The sequence below is a fragment of the Mesoplodon bidens genome, assembly GCF_964165515.1.
Source record: "Mesoplodon bidens genome assembly, chromosome: 2".
In the NCBI taxonomy this organism is placed as follows: domain Eukaryota; kingdom Metazoa; phylum Chordata; class Mammalia; order Artiodactyla; family Ziphiidae; genus Mesoplodon; species Mesoplodon bidens.
In genome coordinates, this window is record NC_138177.1 from 157,920,638 (window position 1) to 157,939,385 (window position 18,748).

General features: G+C 36.3%; 1 protein-coding gene and 1 pseudogene across 5 annotated transcripts in view; both read right to left on the bottom strand.

Annotated features, from left to right (window-relative positions):
* Window positions 1-1,869: 1,869 nt before the first annotated feature.
* LOC308605349 (succinate dehydrogenase [ubiquinone] cytochrome b small subunit, mitochondrial-like) lies at window positions 1,870-4,817 on the bottom strand (annotated as a pseudogene). Its single transcript has 2 exons — window positions 4,772-4,817; window positions 1,870-2,348 (listed from the first exon to the last, which is right to left on the bottom strand). The product of its transcript is annotated as a succinate dehydrogenase [ubiquinone] cytochrome b small subunit, mitochondrial-like (transcript).
* Window positions 4,818-11,984: 7,167 nt separating this feature from the next.
* Window positions 11,985-18,748, bottom strand: part of AGO3 (argonaute RISC catalytic component 3) — a 115,205-nt gene continuing 108,441 nt past the window's right edge. For 3 of the 4 annotated variants that reach the window (XM_081226660.1, XM_081226662.1, XM_081226661.1), the window contains one exon: window positions 11,985-18,657. In XM_081226660.1, the coding sequence (XP_081082786.1) occupies window positions 18,549-18,657 (109 nt within the window). In that variant the 3' untranslated portion in view covers window positions 11,985-18,548. The remainder of the gene's footprint in view (window positions 18,658-18,748) is intronic. The other variant, XM_081226659.1, reaches the window with a different exon arrangement.

Here is an 18,748-nt window from a genome sequence, read left to right on the forward strand (position 1 = left end):
AAATTGGGACTGGCTTTGGCTATTTACAACCAAGTGACCCACCTTCGAGGTACAGTGGAAGATCTTATTATTATTATTATTTTTTGCGGTACGCGGGCCTCTCACTGTTGTGGCCTCTCCCGTTGCGGAGCACAGGCTCCAGACGCGCAGGCCCAGAGGCCATGGCTCACGGGCCTAGCCGCTCCGCGGCATGTGGGATCTTCCCAGACCGGGGCACGAACCCGTGTCCCCTGCATCGGCAGGCGGACTCTCAACCACTGTGCCACCAGGGAAGCCCCAGTGGAAGATCTTGATGTTTATTTTTATTTTATTTATTTATTTATTTTATTTGTTTATTATTTTTGGCTGCGCTGGGTCTTCATTGCTGCCCGCGGGCTTTCTCCAGTTGCAGCGAGAGGGGGCTACTCATCGTTGTGGTGCACAGGCTTCTCACTGCAGTGGCTTCTCTTGTTGTGGAGCACGGGCTCTAGGCGCGCGGGCTTCAGTAGCTGTGGCTCACAGGCTCAGTAGTTGTGGCTCGCGGGCTCTAGAGTGCAGGCTCAGTAGCTGTGGCGCACGGGCTTAGTTGCTCACGGCATGTGGGATCTTCCCGGACCAGGGCTCGAACCCGTGTCCCCTGCACTGGCAGGCAGATTCCTAACCACTGTGCAACCAGGGAAGCCCCGAAGCTCAGGTTCTTGATGTCTCATCGCAGAAAGAATTCAGTGAGAGACAAAGTGATAGGTAAGAAGTGGATTTATTCAGAGAGAAACACACTCCACAGAGTGTGGGCCATCTCAGAAGGTGAGAAAGGCCTATCTTGATTTTTTTTTTTCTATGAGTTGTTTGCCAAGGGATTTGGGTATAGTTGCTTGAGTAAATTGCACTTTTTTTTTTTCGGTACGCGGGCCTCCCACTGTTGTGGCTTCTCCCGTTGCGGAGCACAGGCTCCGGACGCGCAGGCTCAGCGGCCATGGCTCACGGGCCCAGCCGCTCTGCGGCATGTGGGATCCTCCTGGACGGGGACACAAACCCATGTCCCCTGCATCGGCAGGCGGACTCTCAACCACTGCGCCACCAGGGAAGCCCCAGAATCTTATTTTAAAAAAGACTTTATCTTCATAGAATACATCTTCACATTAGAGATTCCCACAATGGGAAAACAACTTATTACTTATAATTTTGTATCTGTGGACAGACTATTTTAGGACAAGTAAAATAAACACATTTGAGGATGAAGTCTAGGTTTAGAATCTGTAACAATTTGAAACATCTAAAAAGGGACCTCTTCCCTACATGGAACTTCTCTATATTCAGGAACTCTCCAGGGTCTTCTTCCTAGGATTTAGAAATCAGTAATGTGAAATATCAGCATTTCTAATTTGCCAATTTACCTTGGACATGTAAGCATCAGTAACTGGTATCGACTGAACAGAGCGGGGAAGTTTGCAAAAACTAAACACTGCCTAATTTTCTGCAAAGTCTTTATTCTCGAATTAACAGTCTCTCCCTTTCTCTACCATCCTAGGACAAATATAGAAGTCTGATCAGCTATTGAGAGCAATAACGCTGAATTCCCTTTAAGAGTTTGATAAATTAAAAGGCAAAAGCTCATATATAATGTTTAGTTATACGGTGAGTCTTGTGAGAAGCTGAGAGACACCCCATTAGCTCCTCAGCATAGAGAACTCAGTCTGACAATTTTTTGGTTACAATTGCTCTCAAATCTTTCCTCAAAGATTACATTCTAAAAATAACAAGGTGATTAGGAGAAGAGGTTTGTCTCACCAATGGACTTACCTATCTCCTCCTTACTGTGAATTGAATGGCATGACAGAGCAGAGGCAAGGGAGGTGTACAATCAATTTTCAAGGTATTACGTCTAAAAGGTCAGAGCTTCCATAGCATAGCAACAGCTGTGCAGATGCCCTCATCATGATCGTTGAAATAACAAAGCCTAGCAAAGGTGAAAGCTGAGAGTGCCAGTCCCTGGAATATAGTCACAACTTGTCCAATGTCCCAGTGACTATGAAGAGGGAGGGGCTGCAGCCAGGGAATAGTCCATTGCAGGGCACGGATTCAAATAAGCAGCTGGAATTAGGCCCAGGAGCAAAACACTGACAACCCTCTCACCAGTCCAGTGGAGACATGCAGCCTTGGAACCAGAATGGTGGCTGGGTGACAGGTGAATGTCCTGTATTCCACACCATCCTGGGGTAGGTTGGTCCTGGAGAAATGCTGAGACATGAATGGTCTGACCACTGGTGCTCGGAGGAACAGAGCTTGTCCTCCTCAGGCACCACAGAGGACGCGGCCTCCAGAGTCGCCCTGTCGCTCCTTAAAGGGTCTTAATGTAGATACTAGTAATACTTTTAAATTAAAGATTTAAAACACACCTTTTAATATAGTAAAAAATAACACTATTCAAAGGAATACCACAAACGGCAAACATTTATGATCTAAAATCTTTATAAAAGTACAAAAATAAATTAGAAAAATTAAACTCATAAAATGGTTAAGCAACTTTAATTTTACATTTGTATAAAATACAAGTGAAAACCATCTGAATGATGGTGGTGACTGGAATCCTGTTTGGTAAAGTATCCTATTCCTATGTTGTTTTTGGTTTTGGTTTTTGCAACATAATGTGCAATTTCCATTTGACAGTTTATGTTGCAGTAAATAAAGAGTAATATTGTACAGTTAGCAGTTGCAAGTCCTTTTGAGTTGGGCTGTTTCTGAGGTCAGTTAGCAAAAAAGTCCATTAACATTTTATTTCAGCTGAGAATCAGACATCATATAAGGCTTCATAATCCTAAACCACGAATATGTCTGCTTTGTTTCATAAGTAAATCTTGAACCCAAGCATTATTCTTTTTTAAAAAAAATCTTTATTGGAGTATAATTGCTTTACAATGTTGTGTAAGTTTCCCAAGGATTATTCTTTTTTTTTTAAAAATTTATTATTAATTAATTAATTTATTTAGGCTGTGTTGGGTCTTCGTTGCTGTGCACAGGCTTTCTCTAGTTGCGGCGAGTGGGGGCTACTCTTCGTTGCAGTGCGCGGGCTTCTCATTGCGGTGGCTTCACTTGTGGAACACGGGCTTCAGGTGCGTGGGCTTCAGTAGTTGTGGCACTTGGGCTCAGTAGTTGTGGCGCACAGGCTTAGTTGCTCTGCAGCATGTGGGATCTTCCCGGACCAGGGCTCGAACCCGTGTCCCCTGCTTTAGCAGGCGGATTCTTAACCACTGCGCCACCAGGGAAGTCCCCCAAGGATTATTCTTAAAGGAAAATATTTTAATAGAGAAAAGTATGAGACAAGTGCTGCTCTATAAAGGCACTGCAAAGATCTCTGTAGACTGTGGAAATTACAGAAATAACAAAAGTGACAGAAGGCAGGAAAACAGTCATGTTTTTTCTACAGATAAAACTAAAGATTCCAGTCCCCTTTATGATAGAGACATTTTATCAAGTAGAGTAAAAATGATCCCATCCTTTCCTGGCGCTGACAGATTAACCTAATTAATTTCCTAAAAGCATCTGCAAGGTATGCAAGTCTCAGCAGCCAGGGAATTTGTCAAATGATCAGACGACTGAAACATGGAAACTACAAGAACTGAGAGTTCAAGATGTATGGCCCCCCTCCAAACAAAAACCACCTCGGGATTTTACCTCAGACCGCCGCCTCACTTCTCCACGCTTTAGCGTAGTGCTCTGAGCACCCTTTTCCCTGGAGTCTCAAGCAGGTGAACTCTAATGTAATTGGTGACTTGTTCTGTCCCGTCCAGCACGTCTCATTACTCAATCAGAGCAATCGTCCGATTACTGTCTGCCTAGATAACCGTCATGCTTTTCTGGTACTGCCCTTAGGGATGCTACAGCCTGATTTATCAGAGCATGCCTTCGCATCACCGTTACACATATTTCCCCCATTTAACTGTATGCATTTGGGTGTAGTTATTGACATTTTTAGAATTTTCCTATATCAGTGTAGTTACTGGGCAGATAGACAGTAGAGTGATTCTCTTCCATTTGTCAAACTTAACAACTGACACACAGTTAAAAAAAACCTCAACCCATCAGCATTTGTTAGTTAAGCTAACTAGTGCTTCTTCAGCATCAGTAACAAGATCCTTTAAGAAAACAATCTGTACTGTTAGGGTTGCACAGACTCTGGTGACATGTAGGTGGGAGAACACTGGGGTGAAGAACACATAATAGCCAGAAGAGAACAGACTGAATTCTCTGATGTTCTGGAGAACATAAATAGGGTAAATGGAAATAAGGAAGGGACAAGTTTTTAATATTTAGGCTGGACTGCTTCCAAGTAGTGAGTTACCCCCAGGTGAGGAGCTCATCCTCATAGGGATTCCTTTTTGCTTGGAGGCCTCACCTCACACTAGGGTTCCTTTGAGTCCAGAGATGGCAAAGGAAAACATGTGGGCTGTGGAGAGTGTGCTCCATCCAAAGAGACCAACCACTCTTGAGCTTCCCCTGGTGGCAGCTGTGAAGGGATACTGAAGGAATAGTGAAATTGATGACCCTCCTTACTTTTTAAGGGATTTTTATGTGAGATCTTCTGATTTTTTAAATATTAGGGACTAATAAAAATATTTTAAATACCAAACAAAAATTATTTGCAGACAGAAATTGGCTGCCAACTTGAGACCTCTGATTTTACTCTATTAACTTCAATTATGAAATGAAAAGTGATATACCTGAAGCTATGCAGTTAGGACAGTTGAGTGCTGGTTTTCAAAATTTCAGTCCAGGGTTTTCTTGCATATCATACCTGGGCTGTGTATCCACTTCAGTGCCTGTGACGATTCCCCGTCCATTTCAGTTTCTTTTTATCCTCCCTATTCTTAAGTTCTTTCACTGCCTGGCAGAGTTTGCAAGCCTGGCTTCTTGCTTACCCCTCTTTCCACACCACCCAGTGTCTTAAAGGGAGGTGAGTCTAAAAGACCCAATGTCTTTTATTTAAGGTGGGGGAGAAACTATTTATTTATTTATTTATTGAATTGTATTTTCCATCACTTTAATTTTTGTTTATATGGAGCCCCAGCCCCATCAGGCATTTTTTTTTTTTTTTTTGGCCGCACTGCAGAGCATGTGGAACTTCCCCAAGCAGGGGTCAAACCTGTGCCCCCTGCAGTGGAAGTGCGGACTCTTAATCACTGGACCGCCAGGGAAGCCCTGGGTTGGTGGGGGGCCAGCGCAGCAGAACCTCTTTAAAACCTGAGTTCCACCTACATGCCCAGCACTATTACGTACCCTCCATCTATTAACTCATTTAATGTCCCAACAGCCCTACTATTATCTCATTATAGTGGAGGAAACTTGAGATTTAGAAGCATCAAGGAACTTGTCTATTGTCACGCAATCACGCAATCCAGGTTTGGATTCAGGACTTCGTCATTATTAAAGCCTAAATTCTTTCCACTCTATCACACTAACTCCCTTTACCTAAGCCTGAAGTGCTGTAATGATGACCACAAAACAAAGTTTGGAGCAAAGCTTTTCTTTTTATTGCAGTTATTAGTGAAAGTTACACTTCAAACTGAAGCTAAGCAACACTAAAACCATTAATATTTTAAAATCAAGGATTAAAAACAAATACAACTAAGAACACTTCCAATACACAGAATGGCAGAAAAAAGAGGAGTGGTTCTGTCACAGGACATTTTAGTGACAGTTTGGCTCAGAAAGAATTATGACAATTTCTTTAACATAAAATATTGTAAGTGACTGAACTGCTTAAAAAGCGGCTTGAAGCTTCTCAATCTCAACCCTAGGTTTTTTTGTAGTAAAATTTTTTGGGGGAAAGAAAATTTAAATACCCCCCAAAAGTATTTTTGTTTAAAAACTTTATTTGCCTTCTGCTCATCTTAATGACATACAGTCTTTAAGGAATTAAAATGACAACCATATCCAAAGCCTGGCCCCCAAGTACACAGTGATAGGACTCAACATTTGGTGTTTCTAATTATACAGTGATTACATATATATCATAGACTAGCTCCCACCCACCATATAATCCAATTTCCTCTTAATAAAATGTGGCAGTCAAGTTTAATATCATTCAAGATTTTATCTTGTAGCATATTACAAACTCAGACTTACTCCATTGTTTTAACTAATGTTATCGGGTAACCAAACATTAACAAAGGAAGGCTTATAAACATTTTGAAATTCTGCAGTCTCTAAAGTACTACAGTAAATTGTTCTTACTTATGAAAAGCCAACAAAAAATATAAGGCCAGACCAGGTGTAAGACAGGATAGGGAAGATGAGGAAGGAGGTTTGAGTGTCCATCATTTTACCATGCTGGAACTTGGTATATTTGGCGAGAATAGTCAGTGTGGAAAAGGGGGATGGAGAAAGAGGTTACTCTGATTTTATGTAATAATTCAGTTTCAAAACATACTGATATTAACTCCCCAAAATATTTCACATCTGCAGTACAAATAGGCACACACGGTTAAGATGGTTAAAAAGTAAAATTTAAAAGGCTATTTGTCCATCTGCAGGACATTTGCAGGAGGCCCCACCTCCCCACATGTCCTATATTTACATTTTACTTCTCAGAAAAGCCCCTTTTAAAAGAGTGCTATTTCCTGTCCACTACTTCAGGCTTAAAAAAAGCAGCAATTATCTCAAGTGGGAGCAGTTAGCAATGCTTTAGGGGTGTGTATTTGTGTGTAATATAAATGTTCTCTAGAGTGAGTGGTCAGATTACACTGGAATGGTTATATTACAATTTTAGTCCCCCAAAGAATAAAGAAACACATTTTTTCTATATAAACTTATGTAATACACAATGTTATAAACATAGAATATTTACATACACACACACACACACATCACTGCTTCCCACAGCCTATGAATGCATCCATATACTAGTTCACAAGAATGATCTTTATTCACAAGATACAGTAATACTTTCATGGGGTCCATAACTGAAGACAGATATTAAAGCTACACATTACAGGAAAAATTGTTTAAAAGTATTCCTGATATATCCAATGTTCTCAGCTATCTCACCCAGCAAGGTGGATTTTTTTGTTCATTTTCCAAGCATGAATCTCCCCAACTTTTCAGTACTTGTAATTCTCATTATCCTATAAAACTAAGATAGAGCTCATCTATGTTAGTGATGAGCTGAAAAAGCCCAAACTGCCTGCAACAAGGGGAGATCAGCATCTATAGAGATAAAAAAATAAATGTTGAATGCATTCATACCCTGTGTACCTAAAATGCATCCTTTTATTTCTTAAACAAAACAAAACAAAACAAAACAAAACACAAACCAAACTTGTCTGTTTCAACAAGGAATTGCTTACACAACCTGTGGTGATGTGCCCTTTGTTTTTTTCCTAGAAACAAGAGCCCCTTCCCCTCAGGAAAGTGGGTAAGCGTGTAGAAATGTAAGGTTCTGCCCACAATCCATAAAGATAACTGGGTCAGATGCCAACAGGCTGCCTGATATCATCTGCAGATGCTCAGAACTGAATTTAAATGAAGAAAAAACCCTTTTACTATATTTTAATTTTTACAGGTACATGGTGATTGGAAAGCAACGGTCAACTCTGCAAAGTGGTAAGTGAAATAAGCACACTTTCCTTCTTAAAACCTAACCCCTTACTCCAAAAAAAGGTACCAAAAATCTGCAAGAAACAAAGGGATAACTATCTGGTTGTACAACAGCCTTTGATGCCAATCTGTAGCAAAAATGCCTGAAGGCAAAAGGCAAAGTTAATTTCTGATTATCTGATGGTTTCACCACATTAATCTAACTCAAAATACAATCACAGCTGCCATAGCACCACTAAAAGGAGTTTGGTTTTTGAAGTTACACTTTTTCCAAAGATTATTATAAAGAAAAATTCAGCCTGTGCAATAAATATCTAGCAGGGGAGAAACAGAATACATTTGTAGGTGAACACCATACCATGATAAAGTCTCAGTTTCTCTTACACCTGTTTGATAAAATGATCTAGGGTAACTAAAGATAGTTTCATAGAAGCAAACTGGAAATGAACCCTTCACACAACAATATTCTTTTATCTTCAGCTTCTGAATAGCTTTTCTTTTGGAGAACTCAAGCACTGTCACAAACATTATCCTATTCTTACAACTACTCTGTGAGGGAGGTGAGGGCAGGTATTATCACTACCATTTTATAAGAACCTAGGCACACAGAGGTTAAGGAAATTGCCTTATGGACACAGAGCAAATTAGTGGTAGAGCTCTGACTAAACTCCAAATCTCAGTTCAAGTTTTAGAGCCCTTCCTACTCGCAAAGGCAACAAGTTCTTAACAGTCTTTTTCCAGTTGTGATCTTCTAAAATTTCCTGCATTTTAAATCTATTTATGTCTTCTCCTTTACAGCTCAGCTTTGACTAGGAAATGAGTTTAAGAAAACTTTTAATATGGAATTCTGCACACACCAAGAGGCATATATGTGAGAGAGAAATCAATATCTATAGAACTAAGGTCTGAAAAAATCATTATGTAAATTAAGAGGAAAGAATAGTCTTAAGTATTCATTCAGTGTAATTTTTACATATTTAAGAAGATGTGCCAGAATAAAAGTAACAAATCTTCTGAAGTTTAAATCAGAGTCTGATTCATTAAAACCAGGAGCTACATTAATTTTCCTTAAGAATATGGGCATCTCTGTTAGAGAAGATTGAAATATTACTTTCAAGAATAATTTCTTTTATCACTTTGCTGTAACATCATATTTCAGATATATATTCTGTTCATATTACCACTCTATAGTTAGCAAAAAACTCTATGGATAGAGATAATACCTGCAGCACTAACACTTTCAGTCTTAATTCTCATTTAACCAAGTTAGGATTTCTTTCCATCTATATTAACTAGAGTTACATTCTAATGATTCTCATTATCTCTTTTTTTTGTTTTAGTCCTCCCCCTTTTATTTTTAACAGTGTGTGTGTGGAGAGGGAAAAACTGCACAATTCATAAATGGCATAAAACACTGATTACATCCCAATATAGAATAATGGCACTCAAGTAAATCAAAGAATTGTAGGTCAAAGAAAAAAACTTTAGAACCCAAACATGAAAACAGTATTCAGAGTCTCTCAATCAAGCTATAACTCGCGGCATGTGATCTTCCTTTCCCACGTATTTTAAAGACTCTATTATTTACTCATAGTAGAATTCTATCTAAACTGCCTCTAAATCCTTTTTCTTTTCTTTTTTAAAGAGGAGAAAGGCATTGTACCCTGGGCTAAGAAATGAGAAACCTCCTGGAAAACTTGTAAAGAATCTTACAGGACAAAGTATTAGAAGATTTTGGTTAGTGCTTGCTAGTCCTGATTTTTGAATTAGAGAAAGAGCACAGGCACATTTGCAGGATCATCATCAATACTATGAGATCATTTCCTTTCTGTGAAACAGGGAGATACCTGCAGTTAACACTGGAGATCCAAATCTGTTGCTACCAAAACCAAAGGTTTACCTGCTACCAAAGGCTCCTCTTGTTAAACTCCCTGGGATCAAACTGTATCCATTAACCTGGTTGGACCATCTATGTTAGGCAGAATTCCCCCTTCATTACAGTCTACCAGTGTTTCCCCCAAATCTGTTATCAAAATATATTTTCATTACAGGAAAGACTACCTTGTCTGGAAAGGTCCTGTTTTGTGTTTTCTATATACAGGGAAAAGCTGGAGAAGCCGTGTTGATAGCAATGCCATGGCTCTATTTAAGGATAAATACTTCATTTCTTTATTCAGAAGCAACTTCTCTAATCAAAACAGATGCAGCTTTAGATCTGGGACAACAACATAAAATAAATTTAGGTTACAGAGACTCTCTTCTTAGGTTCAAATGGCAACAGTTCCTCTTTTACAATGTGACTGTGAGAACCAGACAAATATCAAACAATTGTAAGGTTTCTCTCCAAGGATTCTGGCAAAGAAACCTTTTCCTTTTCCTCATTTACCCCCTCACTACATACACTTACAATCCCACTAGTCCATTTCTTCACAAAGATCTCCTATCACATCTGCAAACATTTTTTGTAGAAAGAGTCTTTCCTTCTTTGGTTCTAAAAATAAAGGGCCAAATTAAAGGATTTTTGTTTGTTTGTTCTTCCAACTAAAGCCATGAAGTAAATAAAGATGGAAAGTTTTAGGCATTAAATCAGGGTAATCTCCCTCTCTAGTTTCTGGCATGGCCTCTTAAACTTTAAACATAAAATTACAGATGTGCATGCAGTCAATTTTTAGAAATAATCAAAAAAAAAGGCAAAGAAAATAAAGTTCTAATGACCAACAATCTCATCTGTTTTCTACTCACATAAGCCTATTCATGACAGTTCTAAGAGATGACTGTAAACTTGAACGAGTCACCAAGTACTTCACCCTCGTAATTCAGTTACTGATGCCAGGTACCCTGACTTATGGAGCCAACCAGTTAAAAGAGCAAAATAAGCTCTATGTGTCAGGTTCCTATGAGCTTTTGGAAGGAAAAAAGAAAATAAAGGATGATTTCTACTCAAAGCTGCCTTAAAAATATTGATCTACAAGAATTATATGCCTGTCAATCTAGGACAATGTTGAAGCATAATGAATAAAACTATTAAAATTATAACTACAATAAATATCCTTAAGAGGGGAGCATATATTTACAATAAAAATATATCTGACTGATTGAAACATATTGAGTTTTTTAGTATCAACAAATTCCTATAATCAGAATACCAACCTTCAATTAATACTTGATGTAGGGGTAAGGAAGAGGCTGTGTGTGTGTGTGTGTGTGTGTGTGCATATCAACCTACTGAAACTGGCAAAAACGTGGGGAAAAAGTGATATGGCTAATGTCTATACGAAATCACATGCTGATTCATTTTAAATCGTTAAATTTCACATAACATAAAAATAATACTTTTTTCCAATTATAGTTACTTGAAACTTTCTCATTTACCCCGCTCAGTGAAAGAATGTAGTATGGCAAAATGTCATACATTAAACCCTGATAACCTAGAATTTAAAGCTCAGAGGAGGGATAAAGTTTATCTTTTAATCTCTTACAGAAAAAAATGGCTTACCAAGCAAATTCACCATGTAAAAACACAATGGAAATATTTTACCTGTTTAACAGAATTCACTTTTTTCATGCACCTTTATAAAAAGTTAATGTCAATACAAATAATCTTGATTTATTCACTAGGAAACTGGAGTAAGCATATATCCTTGAAATTAATTTTCTATAATCATACTTTTAACTGTCTTCCAATTAATTCATATTCATAATTATTACTTAAATTTTTAAGTAGCTGAAATACTATATTAGTCTTTATCTCTGATTCTACCTAGCCACTTAAACTCTGTTTCTTCACTGATGAAGAAGAAACAACTTTAAAAGTATGGTAGGGTTGAATCAACTTTAAAGGTATGGTAGGGAAAAGATCAGGGTAGCAAATCTTCCACATAACATAATCATGGTGGGGGCTGGAGCACCCCATTTCAAAGTCAATTATCACTGACTTCTGGATCATTTGCTATTTGTTTTCCAGGCCTATGAGAATGGTATCACAATCCTAACACTGGATGATGTATCCATTTAAAGCAGTTTCAATGTAGCTGAAGTTAGAAATAAGAGGTGTAAACAATCAAGTTGCCCCCAAACTGCAGATCAGGTAAAATAAATCCAATCCATTAGTATTAGTTTTCTACTTAAGGGAAAGAAATCTAAAGAAAAGCCCCACCTCCCCTCCACGTTTAGAAATCTGTCTGAAGACTGTCTTTAATGCCCACTATATAAACAACATTAAGTATTCTAAGTTAGAAAATAGTGTTAATGGTTTATTGGTAAAAATCCAAACTCTAGACTTTATGGAATTAGTAGTTTGGTTGGCATATTAACATTCCATCTTAATCTTTGCTAATATTACAAAGAAAGGAAAAGCTAGAGATATCTATAAAAATAAAATACCTTAAAACCAATATCTAAGCAAAATATAAAAGTTGCGCACAAATTGCCAATAAATATAAACATCACGATAGAAAAATTAACATTAAAAAAATAAACTCGTAATTGCTATTATGACATTATAAAAAATGAAAAAGTTTAATGTGCATGTATATTTGCAGACAGACATAGTACACTCCAAACAATCAATATAATTTTACTATCATTATTATATAATGCAGCATACAAGGTTACTGAGGTGTGTTTTTTTTTTTTTTTTTTAAGTCTATTTTCTGGAAGAGTGCTCACCAAATTCACAAGCAAGAACTGGTTAGGTGATCATTTACTGCTGTTTACTACTTCCTAGTTCAGGGGAAAATTGCTTTCTGGTAGATTACTAAATTTCCAACCAGTATGAATAGTCCTGCTATTATCCTCCCTCTTACTTATTTCCTCCAAAGCCCAATTTTACCTGTTCTATTTCTAATTAATTGATCATATAGATGCACTGTCATCATTTTTCACCTATGCTAGAAAAAAGAGGGAAACATTTAGAATATTTCTTGCTGCCTGAAAAAGAAAAAATTTCCCTAAAGATAGAGAAATAATCATTTTACTTCTCCTCTTACACTGATTTCCATGATGACTTGGCTCCATCTTTATAAGCAGTCTTCTTTAATAAAGATTAATTAGAAAAGGCTGCCAGTAGATATTTACAGAAGGGTCAATATGCTGGGGGGGAAAGGTAGCCTATGACATAATTTCTGGCAAGTTACCTTTGCCGTCGGGCACTTACTACTATATCCATACTCTTGTTAAAAAGTTAAGCAAACTTGCTGTTTTATATGCCTTATATAATCCCTGCAACACAGCTGAGAACTGAAAGGGTTAATTCTGTTAAAAACTGTGTTTTTAAACTTACAAAATATATTTGGTGAGCATTTACTTAGATACTTTACTGAATAAAAGCTTTACTTGGTTCCCTTGGACCAGATTCAGAACAACAAATAACATTATTTATATGAAACGGTCATACTCTTGGAATTCTAAAATAATTTATCTTTCAAATTTTTAGCCTCATGCTATTTGAAAAATAAAAATCTACAGCACCATCTTCTGAAAAGGCACTTTCTAAGAACCGCCTTACTTTAAAAAATGATTTAAAAATTTAATTCAGTGTCTACCCTGAAGAACATCTCTGCTTTACTGACACGCTAACATAGACACAACATGAGAGTTTGGTTACCTAAGACACTGATTTCAAAAAGGAAGGGAGACCAATGGCCAGAGAGATGATTTGATAGCATCTTAACTTTGTCACACTGTTGGCACCTGATATTTCAGTAGAGCTTCTCACTGGTAAATCTCAACCCTCCATACGAAACTTATTAAACTTCTATCTTAATTCAAATTAAAATCTTTAACTTCCATACTTTAAGAGCAAAAGATTCTTACAACGATGTAAAAATATAGAGCACTATCTTTGATGCGTAAAGGAAAATAAAACTGAACTCGCAGTAGGTAATATTAGCACAAGCCTTGACCATTATATCTTAGTTAAAAGAAATGATTTTGACCATCACGGAAAATTATAAACTGAAATGTACCACTTTTAAAAGTAGGAAAAAGTTAAAAATATTTTTCCCTTTGAGGCTATATATATATATACACACACACACACACACACACACACACAGAGAGAGAGAGAGAGAGAGAGAGAGAGAGAGAGACAGAGAGAGAGAGAGAGAGAGAGATTTAATTTTTCTTCCTGGGAGTCAGCTTAGGTTTCACTAATCACAGCATCATTTCCAATATTGCCACTGATCAAAAATGTTCTTAGTATAAGCAGGAAATTTTTTAAAAAAGATTTTTTGGAGAAAATTCTGACTTTCACATCTATGTACTGATTTTACACATTATTCTTGGCTTGTTTTCGACTCCTGTCGAATCACAAAGTGCTTTATATGATCAAATGAGAGGGAAAAAGGAAAATAAAGACAGACTTTAGAGTCAGGGTTATACTGCCACTCACAAAGGCCTCACTTGATATAAAGTCTCCCAGGTATTATTATTGAAGCTTTAAGACATCCATGAATTCTCAAAAAGAATGAAAAGGATTAAAAAAGCCAAAATAAAGATGCCAGTTCAATGGTGTCCTTTTGCAGCTTGACTGATAACTCATAAAAGATAATTTAAGTAGCAAGTTACTGTTAGGGGCAACTTGTCTTTAAAAACTATTCAATAGGAGAACATCTAAGAGGATGAATTAAATAAATATTTAACCCAGGTTTAATGATACTGAATAAAATTTATGCCGAGCTGTCAGTTAAGCTTCTTGGCAAAACATCACTATCAAGTTTTAATAGCAAGACTACAAAATATTCTAGCTGAATCCAAGTGGCTAGCTTCACAGATTTCATAAAAATCACCACCCATGGCAAATTCATGTTGGCCTCTGAATCAAACACCCACCAAATTCCTTGAATAAGAGTCTCTAATTCCCGGTCTATAATCCATCAATAATAGATCCTTCAGACTGATTACTGGCACTCTGAGTGGTCACCTTTTCCTTAAACACTGAGATCCTCAGCCAGCCGTTTCTACTGAATGTCAACTCAGCTTCTATCTCCTTAGTCATACTTTAAGTCTGTCATGACTAAGCCTGTCATGAGGTCTGTCATACTAAAATCCATTAGAGAATATATAAGTAAACTTTAGGCAGTGGTGGGTCATCAGAGAACCTAGTTTGGAAAACCAGTATAGGTGTTTAGAGGGCTAAAAGTCTCCATGCTAGAAAGTAGAGATGAATCTTTATCAAGTGCCTTCTAAAACACCCAGTACATTCCTACTAGAATCCCACCTAGACTCTCTTGTAGGAAGATAAATAAATTAATAGGTTACAAACAGGAAGATTTCCACAGAAGAATACTTTTTCTGAGAAACTTGTTAAAAGGGCACCTGTACTCCTGTGAAAAATATGCTAAAAACCAGTACTGAGGAGGCTGAGGTACCCTTTTCCAAAACTGCTAAAGTAAAAATACACATTTCTAAAACAAAGAAAGAGTATCCTGATATTAAATTGAAACTAAATTGGCAGCACCCTTTGTTACCTTGATATTTCATGTTCTTAAATCTTATTTAGGAAAAAAAAAAGTCTAACACTAGCCTTGAATCCTGCTCATTTCCTTACTGTTAAGTGCAGTAACTGTCAGACTCTACTTCATTAAATAAATATAGCAGCTACGGTATTATAAATGCATGGTCCTCAATGCCAGTAACTTGATACTGTAATATAAAACATGTATCAGCACTTTACACATTTGCCATCCAGAATATACATTAAACTCCCAATTCTGCTTCACATGAAAATCTATTATACCAGTTGCTGGGACTGACATTTTAAAGTCATTCTTATATCACAGAAAACAGCAGATAGAAATTTAGCATTCATTGTATAGTTAGTGAGCAAGGGCAGGAACAGAAAGGTCACTGTTGAGTTTCATGACCATTAAACTCAAAACAACCTTTTTTTTTTTTTTAAATAAAAAAGATCAGCAATTCTACAAAAGTATAGTAATGAAACAAATTTCAAAGAATATTTGCCACTTAGTATTTACCTTAAAGTTCTAAGCACAAAGTTTCTTATGATTAAGTTTGATATACCAATTTGTTAGTAAGCAAAATAGAATATACTATACATATTCTTTCAAGTTAACCAACTTTAAACTAGCAATGTTGAAACTCTAAGAGCACCCTAAAAAGAACTCACTTCAAAGGTAAAGCTTTATATTAAAAAAATTTTTTTTTCCTCTGTAAAAGTCCTTCTAAATAGTTTTAAATTATGGGCTTTACTTTAGCACATGTGAGATTAAGTGACTGAAAATTAGGTAAAGCAGGTAAATAGGGAAAGGTTATCTACAGTTCTTCCCTGGGCCCTAAAGTTTTCCACATCAATCTGTACAGCTCCCACTGATAAAGGAAGATGTTTTACTCATACTGAGCAAACATACGCCATCAGATTTTTACCACCTAGGATATACTATTTTCTTCTCTTGCCTATGTTCTTGACTATATTCAGTGAAATTTCAATGTAAAAAAAATACACTCTTTATAGAAATTTTTTGGAGGAGGGGGGAGGGTTGGGAGAAAAATGTATACACTACACAAACATTACCTTATGTAAAGAGCTTTAAAACAGTGTTGTAAATTACATTTCAGACACTTCAATATAATAAACATACAAAATACAGTACTTTCTTAGTTTTCTGGCAGAGGGACAAAAGATTTCATACCTGTTGGAGGATATGGGCTCAGATTTTAGGCTCAAAATACAGTAAATTGGCAATAAGTGTGGATTATAGGTAAGAGAGAAACTAAAGAGCTAATCCATTTGTTTTCATGTGCAGATGGAATTCTGAAAGGTTAACAACAATGCCCACTGGAAACAATCTGTAATATCTATACTCTGAACCAGTGCAAAAAAAAAAAATTAAAATGCAATTTTCATGAGTTACAAAGTGCAAAGCTCCCCTGAATCCAAGGTTACTGATAAACTCGGTTTTGACAGCTTTATAGTATTTTTTAATATCTTAAAGTGAAGTCAATAAAACAAAAGTTTCGCAAAACTTTTTTCAACATTTCAGTGATTTAACTCATTTCAAATGCTCAAAGTCCTAACTTCCTTTGTCACCATCACCCTAATTTTAAGAGGAAAGTTACACTGGTGATGAATTAGCAAAAAAAGTTTTTAAAATATCATTTTATATTTTCCTGACTCATTTTAGTAAGTGAAAATGGGCACCTTACCAGTATGATTCTTCAATAAACATGATCTATTCTCAAAGAATTTAAATATCTTCTAAATCTTAAGCTAGTCGCTGTCATTACTTAAATCAAAGTTCTTCAACCTTATTTCTAATATTCAAGGTCAACACTCATTTAGGAAATTTAACTTCCTTCATTTTCATTATGATTTTTATAAGACATGCTTTAAACTTGAAAATTACAAAACTTTCCTTCTGAAATTAAGGCTATATACTTTGCCCTTTTAAAATTATGGAGGTGCCTGTTTCTCCCACTATCTGTGGTAAAGATGTCAAACAGACACAGCTTTCTTTTAAAACTGCTTATTGCACTAAAAGAGAGCAAAAACAAGTTGTCATTTCTTAAAATAAACATGATTATATTTCTATAAAAGATGTTGCCAATATGATTCTATAATTATTAAAGCACTATTCTAATAAATATAAAAGAAAAGGAAGCTATACTTCAAAACACATACATATATGTTTATATATATACAACACACATATATATAAAAATATATATATATGAAAATCACATTAAGGTATGAGAGGCAGCAAATAAACTAGTAAAAAAAAAACCAAAAAAACCCTCCACAATCCCTTCTCTCCACCCAATTTCAGAGGTCTCAACCCTACACAGTTCCAATCATTTAAAATATTTACCCTTTATAAAAGTTTTAAGGGATTTCCATGTATAACACATAGAAACAGAAGACTTTAGAATACATACCACTTATATATAGAGAGAGTTACAACTTCTGACAAAGTTGTGTGTGTTTTTTTTTATATATTTATAGCAGCTTTAACAAACTCACTAAAGAAAAAGAATAGTTTAGGTTGCTACTGCTTATGTACACATTGCACAAATGGCAAATGTAAGTTGAGAGCAGGAGGGGGCAGACATTCACTCTCACAAAAACATATTTTTTATATATATATGTGTGTATATATATATATATATATATATATATATATATATATATATATATATATATATATATAGATTCTTAAGAAAGCAATACCAAGAGTTGAGGACTCAGAATTATGTATGAGACAAGACCAGGAGTAGGGCGTGCAAAATAAAAATCTAGTTTGCCATGCTTCATATTCAAATGAACCAGATACATGAACATCTGAATGTTACTGGTAGCATCAGGGAAAAACAAATGTAGTTGATGAAGGCAAGCGTGGTAGAGAGAGAAATCATAGTGGTGGTGGGAGGATAATAAAAGGGAAAGAAAGTTCCCCAATGGAATGAACTATAAAATATATACAGAGATACATATATATCTATTATCAGTATAGATCCAGATATATATGCATATGCAGTATGCATGTATATAAGTAAAATATACAGATAACTTTTACAAGAATACATGAATGCACATTTTTTGCACACATAATTGTGAACAATCACTTTGATTATTCATATAGGTGTGTTTTTTAAAAAACCATCATTTACTTTTTCTTTACTTTTTTTTTTTTGCAAAGAGTTGTGCTGCCAAGCAACTTGAGGTAAAGGCATTAAAAGGGTTAGACTACAAGAAAGTGAAAACAAAATGATTGCGATACTTCCTACAGGAGACCGCACAAAAAAGCAGTTGGCTGGTTTCATATTGCATAATGGTGCTGTGTTCCTTGATGAAGTAAACAATCTTCCTTGTATCAACATAAAGATCATACCCTGGCCCCCACACAGCGATGGTTTCTGTATGGCTGGAGGCATCCCCACTCAGCTGACTCCACTGGAAACATAAGTTGTATGTTGATTCATCTTCCAGTTCTTCCTCTCAGAGAATATTTTTAGACTTTTTAAGCAAAGTACATTGTGCGTAAGGTATCTTGGTGAATCTGTACAGCCTTGGCAAGAGCTTGTGGATCTCGTCCATTGCTCTGTCCTGAAACGTGACTTCCTTCAGCACTGTAAGAAAAGTGGCAGTGAACACAAAACCAAACCCTATTCTGATGTAATAATTCTGAAAAATATTATTTGTAGAAAATTTTTAAAAAAT